This window comes from Thermobia domestica, chromosome 7, assembly GCF_964235325.1.
Source record: "Thermobia domestica chromosome 7, izTheDome1.hap1.1, whole genome shotgun sequence".
NCBI lineage: Eukaryota > Metazoa > Arthropoda > Insecta > Zygentoma > Lepismatidae > Thermobia > Thermobia domestica.
The window spans coordinates 254,932,597-254,950,619 of record NC_137460.1 but is presented as its reverse complement, the minus strand read 5'-3'; the positions used below and the strand labels follow the sequence as shown (position 1 = coordinate 254,950,619).

At 36.3% G+C, this 18,023-nt stretch overlaps 1 protein-coding gene across 2 annotated transcripts; it reads right to left on the bottom strand.

The window, feature by feature from the left end:
• Positions 1–831: 831 nt before the first annotated feature.
• Positions 832–16,751, bottom strand: LOC145690838 (cytochrome b5-related protein-like). Of its 2 annotated transcripts, XM_081766182.1 has the most exons (3): positions 16,613–16,751; positions 10,672–10,794; positions 832–2,388 (listed from the first exon to the last, which is right to left on the bottom strand). In XM_081766182.1, the coding sequence occupies exon 3, from the start codon at positions 2,373–2,375 to the stop codon at positions 1,065–1,067; it is 1,311 nt and encodes a 436-aa protein (XP_081622308.1). In that variant the 5' UTR covers positions 2,376–2,388; positions 10,672–10,794; positions 16,613–16,751; the 3' UTR covers positions 832–1,064. The 2 variants fall into 2 exon arrangements, with proteins under 2 accessions (XP_081622308.1, XP_081622309.1); XM_081766183.1 differs by lacking the exon at positions 10,672–10,794 and having other exon boundaries at positions 16,613–16,732.
• Positions 16,752–18,023: the final 1,272 nt, after the last annotated feature.

Below are 18,023 nucleotides of genomic sequence, written 5' to 3'. Positions count from 1 at the left end.
GATACAAACAAGATGCTATATTGTATAATAATAGATTACAGTTGAACACTGTACAGTGAATTTGATCGAGCGCAAACAAAATTCTTTATGCATGTCTCCCAAACTTTCCATTTTCAGTGTTATTCTGTAGTGAAGACAATCTCTTGATAAATACATATTTTAAGCCAATTCTAAAAATAGACATGTACGAGGAAACATGATTGAAGAAAGTAATGATAATCACATTCGAGGTTATTACTTAAATCCAAGTTTTGAAATATATTTTTAGAGACTTTTGGGGGATATTATTATGAGTATTATATTCACAAAAACAGAAACGCAACGGAATTTAGGGCTAGAGAAAATTACAAGAACACTGCATTTCACTACCTTTGAAGATTAATATAATCGTTCAAATCACATTCCTTTAATAAAAAATAAGAATAAAAACTAATTTCTTATATAAAGGAATGGGCTACAAAATAAAGATAGCAAAGGAATCAACGATGTTAAATCTCAAATCACTCACAAATTAACCACCGTGAAAGCATACCTGAAGGACACAGCTACCTATCACTTTTTTCTATTTGAATTTTTTTATATAGATGCATAAGTGACAAATCTATAAAAACCTGGTTTTCATTGGTTCCGTAAAACCTCTGAGCATACGCCCGACTCAATCTCGGCATTTGTATTTGAAAGCTTTGCAAGTGGCGTCTCCTGAATGTCTGGTCTTTGTAATTTTTATTAGGTTTCTATTGTAAATAGACATTAAGGTATTTACTACTAAGATGTTTTTGTGCTCATTTTCGAATAACTTAAAAAAAAAGTGATTCAATCTAAAGATTGTGGTATAAGGAATATTATTTATTTTACGTTGTAGAAACATACATACATCTATTACAGCTAGCACAAAATCACTATATCAGTCATGGATTCGTTACAGATATTTAGTTACAAAGGAGTATGTAGGATAAATCCACTTAGTCATAAGTAACACTTAATTATTTTACTATATTGATAATTATATAGAAATGTTTTCGGAGAAAGAACGAGAATACTTAATATTTCGCGTAAAGATCAGTTCATTTGACTTTGTTTGCATCTGGAGGAATAGAATTTGGTTTGTTCCTTGCAAGTTGACGAAATTGACCACACAAGAGATCCCAAATAGTCGTATATTGATAATCATACCCGAACTCCTTACATGTTTCTTTCAACAAGGGTAGGACCTGTGACAAGCGAGAGTGATCGACAGTGGGGAACATGTGATGCAAAGAATGAGAACCGAAATTTGTCAACACGAGGAACAGCGAGCCCTCGATCTCATTTCGATCTCGAACAGCATCCAGTTGTCTCAAACCCCAATCAGTGTCGGTCCGCGCTGCATCGCTTTCGTGGAAGATATTCGGATGATGGTGAGCAGCATTGAAACCAATTAGAAAGAAATAGGTGCTTGAAGCAAGGTGAATCCAATTCCAGAAGAAAAACGAACTCGCCAAGTCATCTGTGATGAACCAAATGTAAAACAAATTGACCAGAGGAAGCAGATTTTCCTTTCGAAGGGGAACCTTTCCTTTAACGTTTAGCGTTGTTCGACGGATCAACTCGAAATGAAATCCTAGAGCCCATATTAGAGGACTATACAGCCATGAAATAAATCTTTGCACTTTCGTTTTAGTTGGTTTAGGGAGATATTGAAAATATGGTTCTATGACTGAGATTTCGAGATCAAGGATTGTATTTGTGAATAGATGATGACTCAATGCGTGAGAAATCCTCCAGTCTAGTGAAGACATAAAACTTAGGTCAAAGTAATACATTCGCCAGTTATCCTTTTGGTGGAAAAAGTTATGGGCGCAAATTGTGGACATAGCTAATAAAACCCCTGATAGTGCACCTATCAAATATGATCCCATGTAAGCCGCTATACCCATTGTGACGAAAAAACCTAGTGCTAGGCCATCTTGCATGAGACAACTTTTCCACGTTGGTCCAGTTTCCTTTAAAGTAGCTCGAACTTTTCTTTTCAATGTCCGGTAGAAACCATTGTCATGGAAAGTAAATGGAGAATTTCTAGGCGTCACTGCCTCACGGATATAGAACTTCTTTAACATGTTTTCAGGCCCTGTTGGAATGTGATGCGATTCAAATGCCTCTGTTATGTCAGTCCCTTTGGTAATTTCGAGCCAATCTGAGCCTCCTGGGTGTCTCTTGATGAAGTCTGTGAAGTCATACAGGGAATTGTGGATCCTCCATAGACCCTCAGCTCCATCATCCTCCCGTTTGCCTTCGATCCATCTATGGGATGATTTCACAGGTTCATCTCTGAAACTGGGGTATTTCCTCACACCACTTGAAATTGGAATGTCAACCTCAGGGATGTTAGGTGGCATTCTTGTTCACAGTCTGCAATGTAATATGAGACATTAATTAGATTTACAATAATAATACTACACAACAATAATAATAATAACCAAAAATAGTTTTCCTTCTTATCAGGTAATAGTTATGCAGAGACATAGAAAGAAAAGCCTCATCAGCATAGGTCGTTGCTGAATTGAAACCAAAATGTGAAAATTATGTGTATGTATACACACTAGAGAAATTTAGAAAAATGCAAAGAAACATTATAACTGCTATGCCGATTATTACAAACTAAATCTCAAATTTTGTGTTGCGTTGGCGCTAACCGTTACAGACTGCGTCCAATGGTCACTTGCAGAACGGAGGCTGAATGTAGGGTAAGTATGCTTAATTTCGCAGTATCACATAACGTGAAGAATTACGAACTTCAAAAAGATCATGAAAGTAGTTCTCTGCACAAGCAATACAGGCACGTAGCCAAAGAGGGGGGTCCGGACCCCCCTCCCCTTCGAGACCTTAAATGGAAAGAATTAAGAAAGGATGAAACAAAATGAAATGAGAAAAAGAAGGGTCAGCGTTAAAAATAAATTTTAAAAAACTACAGGAAGCTTTTGGTTACTCTTTCTTATGGGGAGATTTGTATTACTTGCAATACATGGTGGCGAGATGAGCGAGATATCCTGGAAGAGTCAGCAAATTTGAAATTTCTAGAAAAGTTACAGAATTCTCAGAATTTGTGCTACTAGTCAGGGAGATTTCAAGCTTCCGAAAGCATAGTACCGTTGAGTAACAGTTTGGACATTTTTTATCATAATTTTCCGTTATCGCATCCTTGCAGAATCAAACATGTTATTTCAAAAACAATTTTCTACTGCTCCTTTAACCTGTCATTTGGAACAGTCAGTAGTTGACGGAATAATAAAAACAAAAATTTATATGGAAAAGGAGTTCTATTAGCATTTGATGCAACAGAAATAGGAACTCAAATATTTTACAATACATTATTGAGTATGTACTTTTTATAATAGTGAATATGTACTTTTTATAATAGTTGAGATCATAATGAAAGGAAAATTGTTATATTTGAATGAACAAAGAAAAGAATGTAAATATTGTAAAATATTTTAAAATACTTTTTTTCTTCTTTTATTGCTCGAGATTTCTTCATAGTTTGTTATTAAAATACTTACCAACATATCCTCATTTTATTGCCCTAAGAAACCAATATATGTTGATAGTAAAGTAGTTTACATTGATCAAGCTCCTGAGCCTTCAGAATTTCATATCACCCCCTCCCCCCGTTACGAAATCCTGTCTAAACGAACCAATATATGTTCCAGTAAAATAATTTAGAATGATCGAGCCCCTGGTGTGATGATCACAGTATTTCATGTTACGAACCCCACTTCACGAAAATCTGGCTACGTGCCTTGAGCAATGGGTGGTAGATACTCCTGTATGAGAAGAAATGTTCTGCTTTGCTATTTTCAGGGTTCCTTAGAAATTAGATGAAATAGAAAAAGCAGTGGAATTTTTCGTACTTGTTGAGACGTGAAGTACAGCTGTTTATTTACCAGGTGTTTGTAGGGCATATGATACAGCATAGTATATCATGTGTATGTAAATGTGTAGAGGAAACCACGAGGAATTTAATGATATATGTAAAATATCCCTAGCATTCACATAAAGCTCGGTACAGGCTTATGTTCAGTATGGCTGTTTGTAGCTCTGGTACAGGACAAAACTAGTGCAAAGAGACTTCGTTGTAATAAGTTCTCTAGGAGGCAGCGTAGTCAAACCTAACAATAACATTGTGGGATATTTTTTGCGGAAAACTTATTGCTGTAAACGCTTGTGGCTATTTAAAATGATTATTACGGCATTTTAGAGTTTTGCTGGGAGAAGGTGTTAGAATAGTTAAAGGAGGAGAGAGGTGCAGCCTCAGGAATATGAATGTAAGGAGTCTCTAAACTGAAAAAAGTGTGGTCATGTGGAGGACATTTCAAAGATGACAAAGAAGTTGTGAAATTGATCCAGTGTCTTCATTGCTTGGATTAATTCCATGAACTTTGTCAAGGCTTAATGTGCTATGCGCCTGATTTCATGTGCCTTAGTTACAGGGAGGAAGATGATTAGCTTTCCTCTGCTTTGAACATTTCATTCTTTTTCACTTGATCTATTCCGCTTTTTGCAGAGTCGTTTTGACATATGATTAGCGTCATACTAAAAGTTTAACTACTGCAGGAGAGTTATGTCAGTCAAATTCTTTAGTATGGCACTAATCACGCGTCAAAACGACTCTGAGTAAGGCCCAGTATGTTCATCCTAGCCTGGTTTGTTTATAGGCTTACTGGAGCACTCAATTGTCTTGGTGTTCTATTGCCTCATATTGTAGTTATTTCATCAAGTTTAATGTTTTTGAGTTGGTTTCAGTAGTAGCTCTTGTTTACTTAAGCTAATTTGACTTCTACCGCCTTATGCAGAGTCCTTTTGACGTATGATTAACGTCATACTAAAGGCCTGACTACTGCAGGAAACATATGTTAGTCGACCTCTTTAATATGGCACTAATCACGCGTCAAAACGACTCTGCATAAGGCCCCTAGTGTTTTGACTATTTGATTTTTTAATTCTTGCTCTGTCATGTGGGTTAAATAATATTTAACCACCTAAGCCTGTTTTGTTTCTAGCCTTGCTATAGCACTCAACTATGTTCGTGTTCTATTGTTTAATATTGCAGCTAGACCCTATTTCATCATGTGTAATGGTTTTTGAATTGATTTCAGTAGTATCTTTTCTTGTTTAGCTTAGCCAATATACATGAAATGATTAACGTTTTGTAACTTAATAATAATAGTAATCAATAAAATGTAGCTATGATGAAAAACTATTGGTGTTTTCACATATGTAATTCAGATCCTATCAAGTTTTAACACTTATGTGAAATAGGTCTGCAGGATAGTAAAATTAGTAACAAACATGCAGTACTGCGAGATTAAGCACCCCTATTGCGAAATGACGACGAACTGTATTTTGTACTTGGATGGAACATTACTAAATATCTAAACGCAACAAGAAAGCAACAACATATATATCTAGTCAGATTAATACGTACCTACAAAATAATCAAGTCTGCTGTTACTTGCCAATTATATATTTGGTAATATATATGCAAATATGCAATTTATTGCGAAATTGGGCATACTTCCCGAATTTATGAATAAAATTCTAAGGAAAATATTCAGACCCAAGAATGGAAAATGGCAGAAACTTCATAACAGGAAACTGTACAATTTAAGCTACTTACCTAACATTGGGTCTTATATAAAGTCGTTTTGACGTATGATCAACATTATACTAAACGCCTGACTACAGCAGGAAACATACGTTAGTCAAACTCTGTAATATGGCTGGGGTCGCGGTGGCTCAGTGGTAAAGCGTTCAGCTCTGGTGCATGGGGTCCCTGGTTTGATCTCAGCTCGCGTCAAGTGGACTTTGTGGTGGACAAATACCGTGTACGTGGATTTCCTCGTGGTTTTCCCGTTTCCTTCCACTTTCTTCATTCCACCATTTTATTTATTTCTCATCATCACCGTCTCCTTTAGCCTAGCCGACATAACCGTGAACGTAAAACTCAAAGATTTTTTTCATTTCATTTCCTTAGTATGCCACTAATGACGCGTCAGAACGACTCGCCGTAAGATCCCCTAACTCTACGGGGCTCAGTTGGGCTCGATATGTAGCCAGAATGAAAGAAAGTAGGACCGTTTTCAAATTTTTAAGTGGAAATCAAATTGGATAAAGACCATTAAAAAGAGGTAGGCTCAAATGAGAGAACAGCTTTAAGATGGATCTCGCAAAAATACAAATAGAAAGTAGAAACTGGATCCAGTTAACTAACAAGGAACGGACATGAACGTGCCATCCGGACATCCGAATCAAACCTAGTCCATTCAATAAACATAACAAAGACATGTTCATGCACAAAAAATTAGGTGCCATGAATAAAGGAGTAAGCCCCAGGGGCTCATTAACCCTGTTAATATAAAGAAGATCGTAGACTCGCAGTGAAGTAGCTATTGCATCAACACTCACTATTTGTTGGAAAGTCATGGTTTATAGTTCATTCTCTTCAACATGAAAGAAGATTTCCAGAGGTGCTATGTATTTGGGTCCATAACGTACTTGAACAGGGAAAATTGGGAAAATGTTGGAACAATTACCTACAGAAATCCCTCTCATCAATTTTGGACCCTTCTGGAATAGTCCCGGGTAAAAGGACTGAAACTATAGTGTATAAGAAATGACTATACCAAGGTTTGTATAGATAGACGGAATAGATATGAGGGAAAAAACTGGTAAACCAATACACGCTTTCCCCTCATACGTATTTCAAAGGCCATAAAGGGTTTGTAGTTGGAACTGTTTGCATATTTTTTATACATCAGAAATTTGGGTGCGCACTTTATGATATAAATATTGCATGACCAAATTCCTGAATTGCGAAAAGTATTAAAAAAAAGAAATGAAATCTCAAAGTTTTACGTCCCACGTTTATGCCGGCTAGGCTAAAGGTGACGATGATGATGAGATATGAATGAAATGGTGTCATGAAGAAAATTGGAGGAAATGGGAGAACCCCGAGAAAACCCTCGCTTACGGCATTTGTTCACAACAAAACTCACTTGGCGTGAGCTGGGATCGAACCAAGGACCCCATCAGAGGTGAACGCTCTACCACTGAGCCACCGCGGCCTTAAGTATTTGAAACAATTATCACTTCATGTAACAACGCTATCTGTCCTGTCACAGGTTCAAATTCATTTTATGTTGTTCTTTGCATTTATTTACTAGTTTTTTTTTAAAGTGTATTGAGCTTAGAAAGAAGACGTATGTTATCGACTGCCCTTTCTTTTTCTTTCTTTTTTTGATATATAGAAAAAACCTGCGTTGACATGAATGAAGAAGATGGTGATTATCCTTACAGATAAAGTATATTTTGTGTAAAGTACTAGATGTTTTATTTAAGTGTTTTGACTTTTCGCTTACTATCTACTTATTGGTTTTCAGAAAACTCAGTTTTCTAAACTTCTCAGGATGAAGGGCATTAAGATTACGAGTCACAACGCAATATTTCGCTACTATTAACAGATACGCGAACAGAGCACGTGAAATAAAAGTGATAAAATTGACCTTGCCACCAATAGGATAACCGTTGTCATATCTCCAATAAGTATATGTACATAGGGAAACACTTGTAACAAAAGCTCTGAAGTATTAATATAAAATGTTACACGGAAACAGATGAAGTGACGTATTGTTGGAAAGAACTTCTCGTAATGTACATCCTAAATACTAACTTCCGTTATCCACTTCCTATACCGCCTACATCTCCAAAGTTATCAGCTAACGAGTGTGATAAGAACATTCACCACGAACCCAAGTTCGAGATTATTCAAATAACAAAACTGTTACTATTTGATAACACTGGTTCTCCTTATCAACTCCACAATCAGGGGGACAACAAAGGTGTATAGCTAGAGGGTGAGTTGGGGGACCCAGTCACCTATACGATACTGAACTTTTTAGTCGTTAGTTTAGGTAAATTAAGGTTAAAAAAAATAAGTTATCGTTGAATTCGTTAAATTATTTTGTGTGAAGAGGAAAGGAAGTTACTATTTCGCTGTAAGATAGAAAGAAACATGTTTAAAATGATATTTCCGGTTCATTGTTCCCTGCATTGGAGACGAACTGATGTGTTGTTGTAGTTGTTTTTGTTCTTATTAACTTGACAGCGTCCACTTGTACAATGTACCAGGGAGAAAGGACGCACTCACGAGGATGGTCCACTGGATCCGGATCCCCCCCCCCAGAAAAAACTTCCTAGCTCAACATACGTTTGTACATTTTTCTTAATAAAACTATTCTTCTTTAACAGAAAATTATTGATGTAGCATGAAAATATGCAGATGTAGCATCTTACACAGCAAAAAATGAGGTGTTGAAACAACACAAAATGACTACTACTTTAGCGTGTTACTTGTGTCTATTGAACACCAAGACATCGCCTTCAGAGCATATCAAAAATACCTCGTTACTGGCTGTGAGTATTTGTATCGTTTTTTAATGAGTAAAGCTTTGCGAAATACATTTCGCATTTATGACAAGTGACTAATAACATTCTATGTTTTCTGTAATCGGCCACAATAATATTGATGTAAACCTATGGATTATCTGACAACAGTTACACAGATAGCAGTGCTTTCATCTATTTTCTTTATTTGTTATTCTTGTGTCTTAGCACGTATGAACAGAAGATGGCAGAACTGTTGGTTATGTAACTGTTTTCAGATGATTCACAGATTTACAACAGTATTATTGTGATCGATAGCAGGAAACAGAACATTATTCGTTACTTGGCACAAGTGCCAAATATATTTCGCAAAGCTTTGCTCATATTAAATGATAAATACCAATGCAAAGTATCTCAGGTAGTAACGAGTCATTTCTGACATGCTCAAAAGGCGATATGCTTGGTGCTGAATTAACGCAAGTAACATGCTAAAGTGGTAGTCATTTTGTGTTGTTTCAACACCTCAGTTTTTACAGTGTACTCTTTCTCTTATAAAAGCAATCTAGTTCTATCATTTTTTTTCCTGAGCTCCTCCGTGGCTAAGCGGTTACCGTACGCGCCTTTGGCGTGGGAGGCCTGGGTTCGTTTCCCGGCGAGAGCTCATGTGGTTCGGATTCCACGTTAATCAGTAGGTCCACGTCTCATATAACCTCGCTGCTGAACGGGACGTTAAACTCAACTCAACTCAACTCAACTATCATTTTTTTTCTGAAAATATAGATGGAAGTATTTTACAATTACTTTTCCAATACAGAATAATACCCAAATACAAAATAATAATAATAAGACATAATGACTTGTATTTCCCCCTCCCCAAAAAAAGCTTGGGCCCCTCTCAACAAGAATTTGCGTGCGCGCCTGACCTGTACTGTTGAAGGAGGAATGGTTGTAGCGTTGTTTCATTTTAAAAATTCAAATATTTTGCTGGAAAAGATTTCAGAAATTACTAAAATTGCATTAAATTGCGTCAACTGTTCATTGTATTTCAAATTATTTTGTTTCATGTATTTCAAATTGTATGTCACAACGATTTCACGTATCATTTACGTACTAAAAATTATAAATTAAGGGGTACTTACGCTATCTCAGTCCGCCCTGTATTTTACTGTTGTTTTCTGAGGAGCTGACGGTTGGGTATAACGTAAGGTGGCAGTCCTAATTACGCCTAGTGTTGCACATGGGATGAGAAATTTATCATGTCGTTTCGGAAAGGAGACAGGAAGTATATTTTCAGAAGCGAAATAAGAAATTTCACGAGTTTCGTGGGCAACATTGTTTTAGTGTTACACAATTCGTACTATTAAAAACTATAAATGGATAAATTGAGTGTAGGAACACAAAGAAGAGCATTCAGTAACGTTTAAAGATACACAAACCATTACACAATATATGGCAATAGTAAATAAAATTTAAATTTTGTTAAATGTCACCCTTCCTAGCTCAAAAGGCTGTACTGGCTCTAAAGAATTCTGATAACTTCTAAATTAAATAAATTACGTCATAAATTTTGAGCACAAATTTACAAATTGATACGAAACAACAAAACCTTTTCGATAATTAAGAGACATGATAGAATTTAAGAACTCATATTCTTTCAACACAAATTGTGAGTTTGGTATATACTGGTAAGTTTAACACAGTAAATGATCAATTTTTCAGAATAATATCGTGCTCGATGCGAGTTTAAAATCCCAAGACCCCTTGAGTACGCCACTATATGAAGTGATCCTCGTCTGCTAGTGGAATTGTCTGCTGAATTTAGCACTTTATGATTTATCTTGTAATATTTTATGCATCTTTGCCCTCCCTGATAGTCTAGTGCCTAGTGTGTGACTTTGGTACACAGAGTTCCAGGTTTGATTACCAGGGGAGAGACCTGAAATTTAAATATAGTACTGGAATGCGGATTCCACCGTTAACTGTAGATCCATGTCTCATATAGCCTTGATGCTAAGAATGTACGTCAAATTCGAACCAAATGTGAAATTTTAAAAAATCAAGTCGAAACGATAACGTCCTAGAGGGAAAGGAAGTTAAATGCAAATTAATAAAAATGATTTGCTGCGATGGAACTGGAAAACTCTGAGAACCTTCGAACGTGTTGTTCACCAAGCCCCGGAATCGAACCATTGACCCTTCACACAGAAGATAAGCGTATGACGAGGTACCATGCAATAACGACTTATTACCTACCTATATGGTTTCTGCGATTTTTCTCAAATTGAATACGTCTAAGTAGATGTTCGTTTGTATTCTTCGTTCTCAGGCATCCATTTAGGAATTTCACAGCTTTTGGTATTACGTCTCCTTCACAAACTGCAAAAGAATATGGTGTTAAGTGTATCAAAACTATTGTGCAAAATAGTTTTAGAAAAAACATCACTATAGATAGCCACTGCCTGTATTAGATGCTGATGAAAGTAACTGAATAATGTTAGAGCTACTAAATATAAATACCTAAGTACTCCCATATTTTAAAAATATGTTCTTTGAACGATTGTTATTCAGTTAATATTCCAATAGGAAAAAGAAAATTGATTGATTCAAGTTTCGGGTCCGTTTCAAGGAGGCCCGTATACCAGAATAGTAAGACAGATGGTGGACTGGGATATAGTTTTTGAGGGAACTAACTAGAATCCAGCTTAGCTCGTACATACATAGCAACCAAGAACTGAAAGTTTCGAGTGGAGCTAAAACTAGACGCAGAGGGACACAGCCCCCCTGGCAACCCCTAGTTACAGGTCTACTTTCAAAGGCATCAAAATCGGTAGTTAGGCTTTTACCACAAGCATGTAGCTGTATGGGGAATCTAAAGCGGGACCTCGGTTACGAAGAGGAGAGAAAAATTATCAATTTTTGGAGTAATGTTCCAGGTGTCAGTTTGTCTTACATCGAAAGAAAATTACTTGAAATTGTGGTAGTATGCCATAATTATTTAGATTTCTTATGTCGGGGTCAGTCGAAAACAATATTTTGAGTTACGATCATCATCCATCCTTATTTAACCCACTCTACTAACTATATCAAGCGAAATATCTCAATTGGTAGAGCGTTGGCTTCGCATTCGGAAGGTTGTGGGTTCGATTCCCGCTGCCAACCATCCTGAATTGAGTTTTCCAGTATTTTCCTCAGTCCTACCAAGTAAATGCCAGGATGGTAGCTAGTAAATAGGCCCTGGCCGATATTTTCCCACATCTTTCCCATTATTGTTCTTGTTGTTAGATATCCAGTATAAAATGACCTACGAGCTGTATCTGGTGATTGTTGAATAAAATAAAAAGTTTCATAGCAAATTCCTTATATTAACAAAGATATGAACTTTCTGAAAATGCCACATCTTGAAGTGAGAAGTACGGTATAACGTTAAACCAGACATTTTAAATCGCTCTCCTGTAACGTTATACAAAGCACGATATACTACTAGATTCCTTCATCAACGATATGTTTCTGTATACGTTAGCTCCATTTTGGTATCTCCTATAGAACTTCAGAAAAAAGAAACTAATCACTCTCCATGCTAGAGGAAGCATCTACTATTCATTCCTCCTATCCTCATAGCCAATCAAAACGATCTTTTCCACTTCATTTGCTCCCGTGCTGTCTTTCGGGATCTGACAAACATAAAAATTGGTGTTCATTTTATCAATACTAACAAACTTCCGTATACGAAAGTTGAGAATTTATAACAATTAATTATAAATAGATCCAGGAATTTTTTTTGAGCAATATTTTCGTTAAAAAGTGCAAACTTTTGCTATAAGAAAGCACAAATTTCAAATATAAATTTAGATGCAATCAGTAACAAAACTAATTATAACATACATAAGGACTAAAAATTCACTGATGTATTAAAACGTCTTACTAAACAACTATTTGAACACACTGTTACTAAAGTCAGGAACCCAGAGAACTGTTAAAATGGATTATTGAAGACTTAAAACCCAGAAAATTGTTTAACATTTCAATGAAATTTACAAGTGCCATGTTATTAAAGTTACAAGAAAACTGTTAAAACAGATAACATTTCAATTTTTTTCATTGATCCTGTATCTCCGATTATTAAGACTCATGGCAATATGATTATCGTACGCGCCCTCTGCGCGGAAGAACTGGGTTTAATTCTGCATTGCACGTTAAGCTGTCGATGTATTTTTTATGTAGCTTCTCTGCCAAAGGGAATGCTAAATTCTAAATCAACTCAGCAAACAACTCGTCGAATCCTACTTGATAAAAACTTGTTTGTAGCAAAGCATTCAACAATATTGATATTGGTGATAGCCGTGATTGATTACTTTGATGTTGGGACCTCCGTTTCTATTGTACTGAATAGCTTTTGCCTGATTAGATGGAAGTGCGCTGAAGCAAAAGTAATATGATACCCTCACCTTCAATTTTCCTTCTTTAACTAATATAGGGACAAAATGGAGAAAAGGACCCGAAAAAATTCTAAAAGCGCAAAGATGTGGTGGTATTGAAACAGGTTTAAAAAGATTATTCCGTTGAAAAATAAGTTGGAAATGGTGCAATCCAAACACAGCTACGAGAGCTTATTAAATGCTTTCCTTGGATGATAAGCTAATTTGGGCATTTTAATAAAAAAAAGGATAAGGTACAGTACCTACAGTTCCTAATTTTAATTGCACTGCGGTAGCTCATTGGCAGAGCGTTCATCTTTGTTGCGCGGGTCCCTGGTTCAATCCCCGCTCACGCCAAGTGCTTTGTAGTGGGCAAACACCGTATGTGTGAGTTTTCTCGGAGTTCTCCCGTTTTCCTCCTACCATTTTATTCATTTCTCATCATCACTGCCTGATTTAGCCTAAACGGTATAATCGTGGGACATAAAATTCAAAGATTTCATTTCATTTCGCTTCGTGGCTCTATTATAACTTTCAAAATAAGATAGTCTTTCCAAAACAAAAAAAAAAAAAAAAAAATATAGAGAGAATAAAATGAAAAAATCCTGGCCACCTACCTCGCTTTGAAAAGCTCTGCACTCTTACAGTCTACAATTCGAATAAAATCAAATAAATGTGAATTTTATTTGCGAAATTGAGATGTTTGTTTAGATGTAAAGGAATATAATTTCCAGCGTACTGTTGCCAAAATACGGCTTTTTAAAGCAAAGCGAATGGACAAGATTTTTTGAATTAAACATCATATGCTTTGAAACATTTTATTCCAATAATCTCTATTAGTTAGATAAGTAACGCATTTTTTACTGTAATTGTAAATTTAATTGAATATTTGTCATTTATTTGGTAATCGGAGGTTATGAGATGGTGTTAGAATGACAAGCGACGACAGGGTTGGGAGTTAAGAAGACATTTACTGTATTCGTACAACATTTTCATATCAGTACGCAATCGAAGAGCAAATACAATTTCTATGACTAGAATATCACAGTTCTAACATAATAACGTCCGAATTTCACATGATTAAAGAAAAATGGCTTTGTAGTAAAAAAAAACGTTAAACGTCAAATCACTCAATCAACAAATCAATGAATATAAATCATTGCTGATGTGAGAAAAATTCTACAGTAGGGGGGGGGCATTTTCCATACGTAATAGCCTAGGTCAAAAGTAGCACTGTGTAAGCATTGGTAATACACATTAAACATGAACACAAGCTCCGTAAAAGAGATTTCATATCTCCGGGAGGCAATTCTCCTGAAAACATAAAAAATTCCGAGCATTAATTCGGATTCGATCTTAATCAGTAACTGACGTCTCGTATGCCCTTGATGGGGAGCATGGTAGATCGGTGTTAGAGCTCTTACCTCTGGTGCGTTGGGTCCTTAGTTCGATCCCCGGCCAAGTAAGTTCATGGTGGAAAACATAATGTCCGTGGGTTTCCTCGGGGTACTCCCGTTTCCTCCCACTTTGCCATTCCACCGATTCTTCCACCATCGTTCACTTGCTTTATTTATTGTCTCCCTTAGCCTCACGGACAAAACGTGAGACGTTAAACAGAGAGATTTCATTTCATTTCGTATACCCTTGATGCTGAAAACGGTTGCCAGTAAATGATTATTATTAGTTCCGAGATTAGAGGAATCATATCATGGCAGTTGCCTAAGCTGCAAGCGTGACCAACAGAAGCGCTGGGTTTTGAAAATCAGAAGGTTAGTCTAACCCATAATCCAAAACCTGGAAATCTGGGGTACGTAACACTCCACTCAAATCGTGGAGATCCGGTGGTCCTCTTCCGGAAAATTTTGAAAAATTGACCCTCCTAAAATACAATATTAAGTATTTTTGAATCAAATTGGAAGTTTTTTCTTTGCACAGTGGAAAATATTCTTGAATGAGAGTAGTTTCTTTTGGGGGGGGGGATATCAGCGCCGAGGCTATATGTCCCCGATTGTGGAATCAGAGTATGGTGACGTAAGCAGGGATGTAATATTGTTATAACTCCCTATTTTACTTCTTCTAAACCCATTCTGACCTCTAACCTTTAGATTTTTATAGTTTAAAAGAAAAGAAAGCAAATGAAGTTAGTGGAATAGAATAATTCTAGCTTAAACAGAATAAGAGTGTAAAACATTTTTGCTTAAAATGGCACGAAGAAAACTCGTTCAGTTTCTCGATTTGAAAAGGAACTGTCGCCTGATCGAGAAAAAAAATATAGTTAAAACGGTTTTCCCACTTTTCACCCTTAGCATCACAATCCCGGAATTATATGTTTTCCATTCCTGTAATGAAATGATGCGAGAATTCCGCAATTATGCCCTTTAGGCTACGGGAGACCGTGATTAAGGCAAGTGAAAATGACTGTGGTGGACAACATCATGTACGTGGGTTTTCTCGGGGTACTCGCGTCTCATCTCACTTTGTCATTCGAACCAAGCACCCCACGCACCAAAAGTAATTTCTCTACCACTGAGCTACCGTGCTCCCTATATGTTTACCCAAAGTTTATATTTCCTTCTCTGCGTAATGAAATATTCGTGCACTATACTATTGTTTAAGAAATATGTCGAAAGATTACAATTTTCGACCGATTTTTCTTTATTTATCTTTTGTCTTTTTTGTGCCAGACACCCCTAAAAAATTCTGGGGCTATCAAGCACCGTAAGACTCCCTGAGTCAGAGCCTCTGGTGACCAGTTTATACTTACGCGACATGCAATCATTATTCGACAAGGACTTAGGGTTGTACTGTAGTAATTCGGAATTTGGAAACGTTTCCGAGTCTCGTCATCAGAGCCGGCCCTACGCAATTTAGAAACGTTTCCGAGCCTCGTCATCAGGGCCGGCCCTACGCAATTTGGAAACGTTTCCGAGTTTCGTCATCAGGGCCGGCCCTACGCAATTTGCTGCTCAGTGCAATGGTATCATTTGGCACCCCTTTCTCCAAAAAAGAATAAATCTTAAAAGTATGCTACCCCATTATGAACAACAAAGGGGAGGGAGAAAGCACTCGCACTCAGAAAGGACCAAACACTACAAATACAATCTCGTTGTGTCTGTTTTTTCTTTCTTTAAATAATAATCTATTATGTTCGTGAGAGATAAAACACACCTGCAGAGGAAAGATGGCAATCCTTTTTATAGAATTCATTATCAAGCTTCAATCTCAATATATCAGTTTGCAATTCCAGTATAACTAGCTCTTTTGTCTTTATTTCTTCATTTCCCTTCTAGATTATTTAAAATTAAAAAAAAAAAACTTAGTCCCATCTTCAGTGATAAGGAATTTGTTTGTAAAAAAAAAAAAAAAAAAAAAGACTAGTTATCATATCTAAACTGTGATAACTAAATAAATGGAACATGTGTTCGCTATTGTTCGAGAATTGAGTTCTTGTATTTGACAACAATGAAGCAACTCATGCTGGGATATGTTTGACTATTTCTTTTAGCACTATCCGTGCGACCTAAACATGATTTATGAATTTATGATTTTTGATTTATGAGTATTCAAATAGAAAGTCTGCTTAGTAAATTTAACTACCATCATTATGAAGTCTGTTTCCAACAAGACATATTTATTTTAAATAACATAATTATGACAGATTTTGCGGCCCCTCTAAACTTGGCGCCCCGTGCAAATGCACATGTTGCATATATGGTAAAGCCGCCCCTGCTTGTCATATAAACTTTACTTGCACAAGGAGTAAATGAAAATAAACCTACCTAAAGTGTTTTAGTGGCCTCAACTTATTTCTTGATTGACGTTCACTTATGAACTGATAACGAAGCGATGGATGCTGGTTGCTTTTTATGTTATCATTTGACGGTTATCTATTAGGTCGACGTTACTGGCATTCACAGAGAACAACAGTCAACAGATGCCACGAGATTTAAACTAAAGGACAGAGGTCAGACATATGTTGAAAACATTCTCAATAATTAGTAGTTGTTACCGGTTATCAGAGAGTTTTGCTATTTTTTTTTTAATAAGTGAAGGACTTACTGACGTTTTTTGTACTGGAACTTTTTAGTGGCAGCAAAAGTGCATAATTTGTCCCTAAATGTTTTGTTTATCAATAACTATATAACAAATCAAATATTTTAAAGTTCAATTTGCTAAGCAGTACATAAAACGTAATTTATGCAAATGAAATCGAAGTAAGGTTTAATCATGGATTTCTGAGTCGATCACCAAAACCTACTGAATAAATGTTCAACCCCATCATTTTAGAGTTTCCTCGTGGCTACATCGTTAGCGTACGAGGGGTGTCCAATAAGTTATCTACCTATTACAGGAAGGATTGCAGCTGGCTCACATGGTCATCACTGTTTTTTAGATGTCGTCCCCACAGAGAAAATAGTGCTTGTAATGAATGGCCTGCAAGCCTCTGAGAAGCAGCCTGTTGGATTCCGTGCATTTTCACACGGTGAAATTTTGCAGGGTGCTCATTATCGAGCAATTTCACACGATCCTGTTTATCATATTAATAGTTGTGCAGGTGTCGTGCATTTTCACACGGTCCACCTGTCAATCACGTGATTCATCCTGGAACTGCTTTAACTATAATGGGAGGGTGGACACAGAGCAAACAGAACAGAACAAAAAAAAGAGCAAACACAAGTTAAAATAAATACAAACAATTGCAATTAATACTTGAGAAGCTAGGAGAAAATAGCAAACACAACTTATAATAAAAAAAGAGGAAAATAATTACAAAAATAAAATGAAACTAATAACGAAAATAATAGCAAATTAAAGTAGATGAAAATAAAGACAAACATTCAGGAAAAAGATAATCTTACGAAAACAGACTAAAATGTGTTACTGATTTCCATTCCAGTGTTTTCGGAAATTGATATCGTTTCTACAGGTCGACTTTCAAGGCATTCTGCGGCTAAGTTGTTCAAAACCAGTATTTTCGGAAATTAACGTATCTCAATAAATTCATTCTCAACAGCAAAGAATAAAATAAACACTTTGTTAATCAAATCCGTGCTCATTGTTTAGAAAAAACAGAAAGGCGAATTAAATAAACTTTTATTTTGTGATAGTTCTCTTTCTCGAGTCCGCGATGGCTCAGTGGTAAATTGTTCAACTCTAGTGCATGGGGTCCTTGTATCCATCTCAGCTCGC

Bases quoted from the DNA above. Each gene is read 5' to 3' on its own strand.
- LOC145690838 (XM_081766182.1), bottom strand. From the start codon at position 2,375: ATGCCACCTAACATCCCTGAGGTTGACATTCCAATTTCAAGTGGTGTG.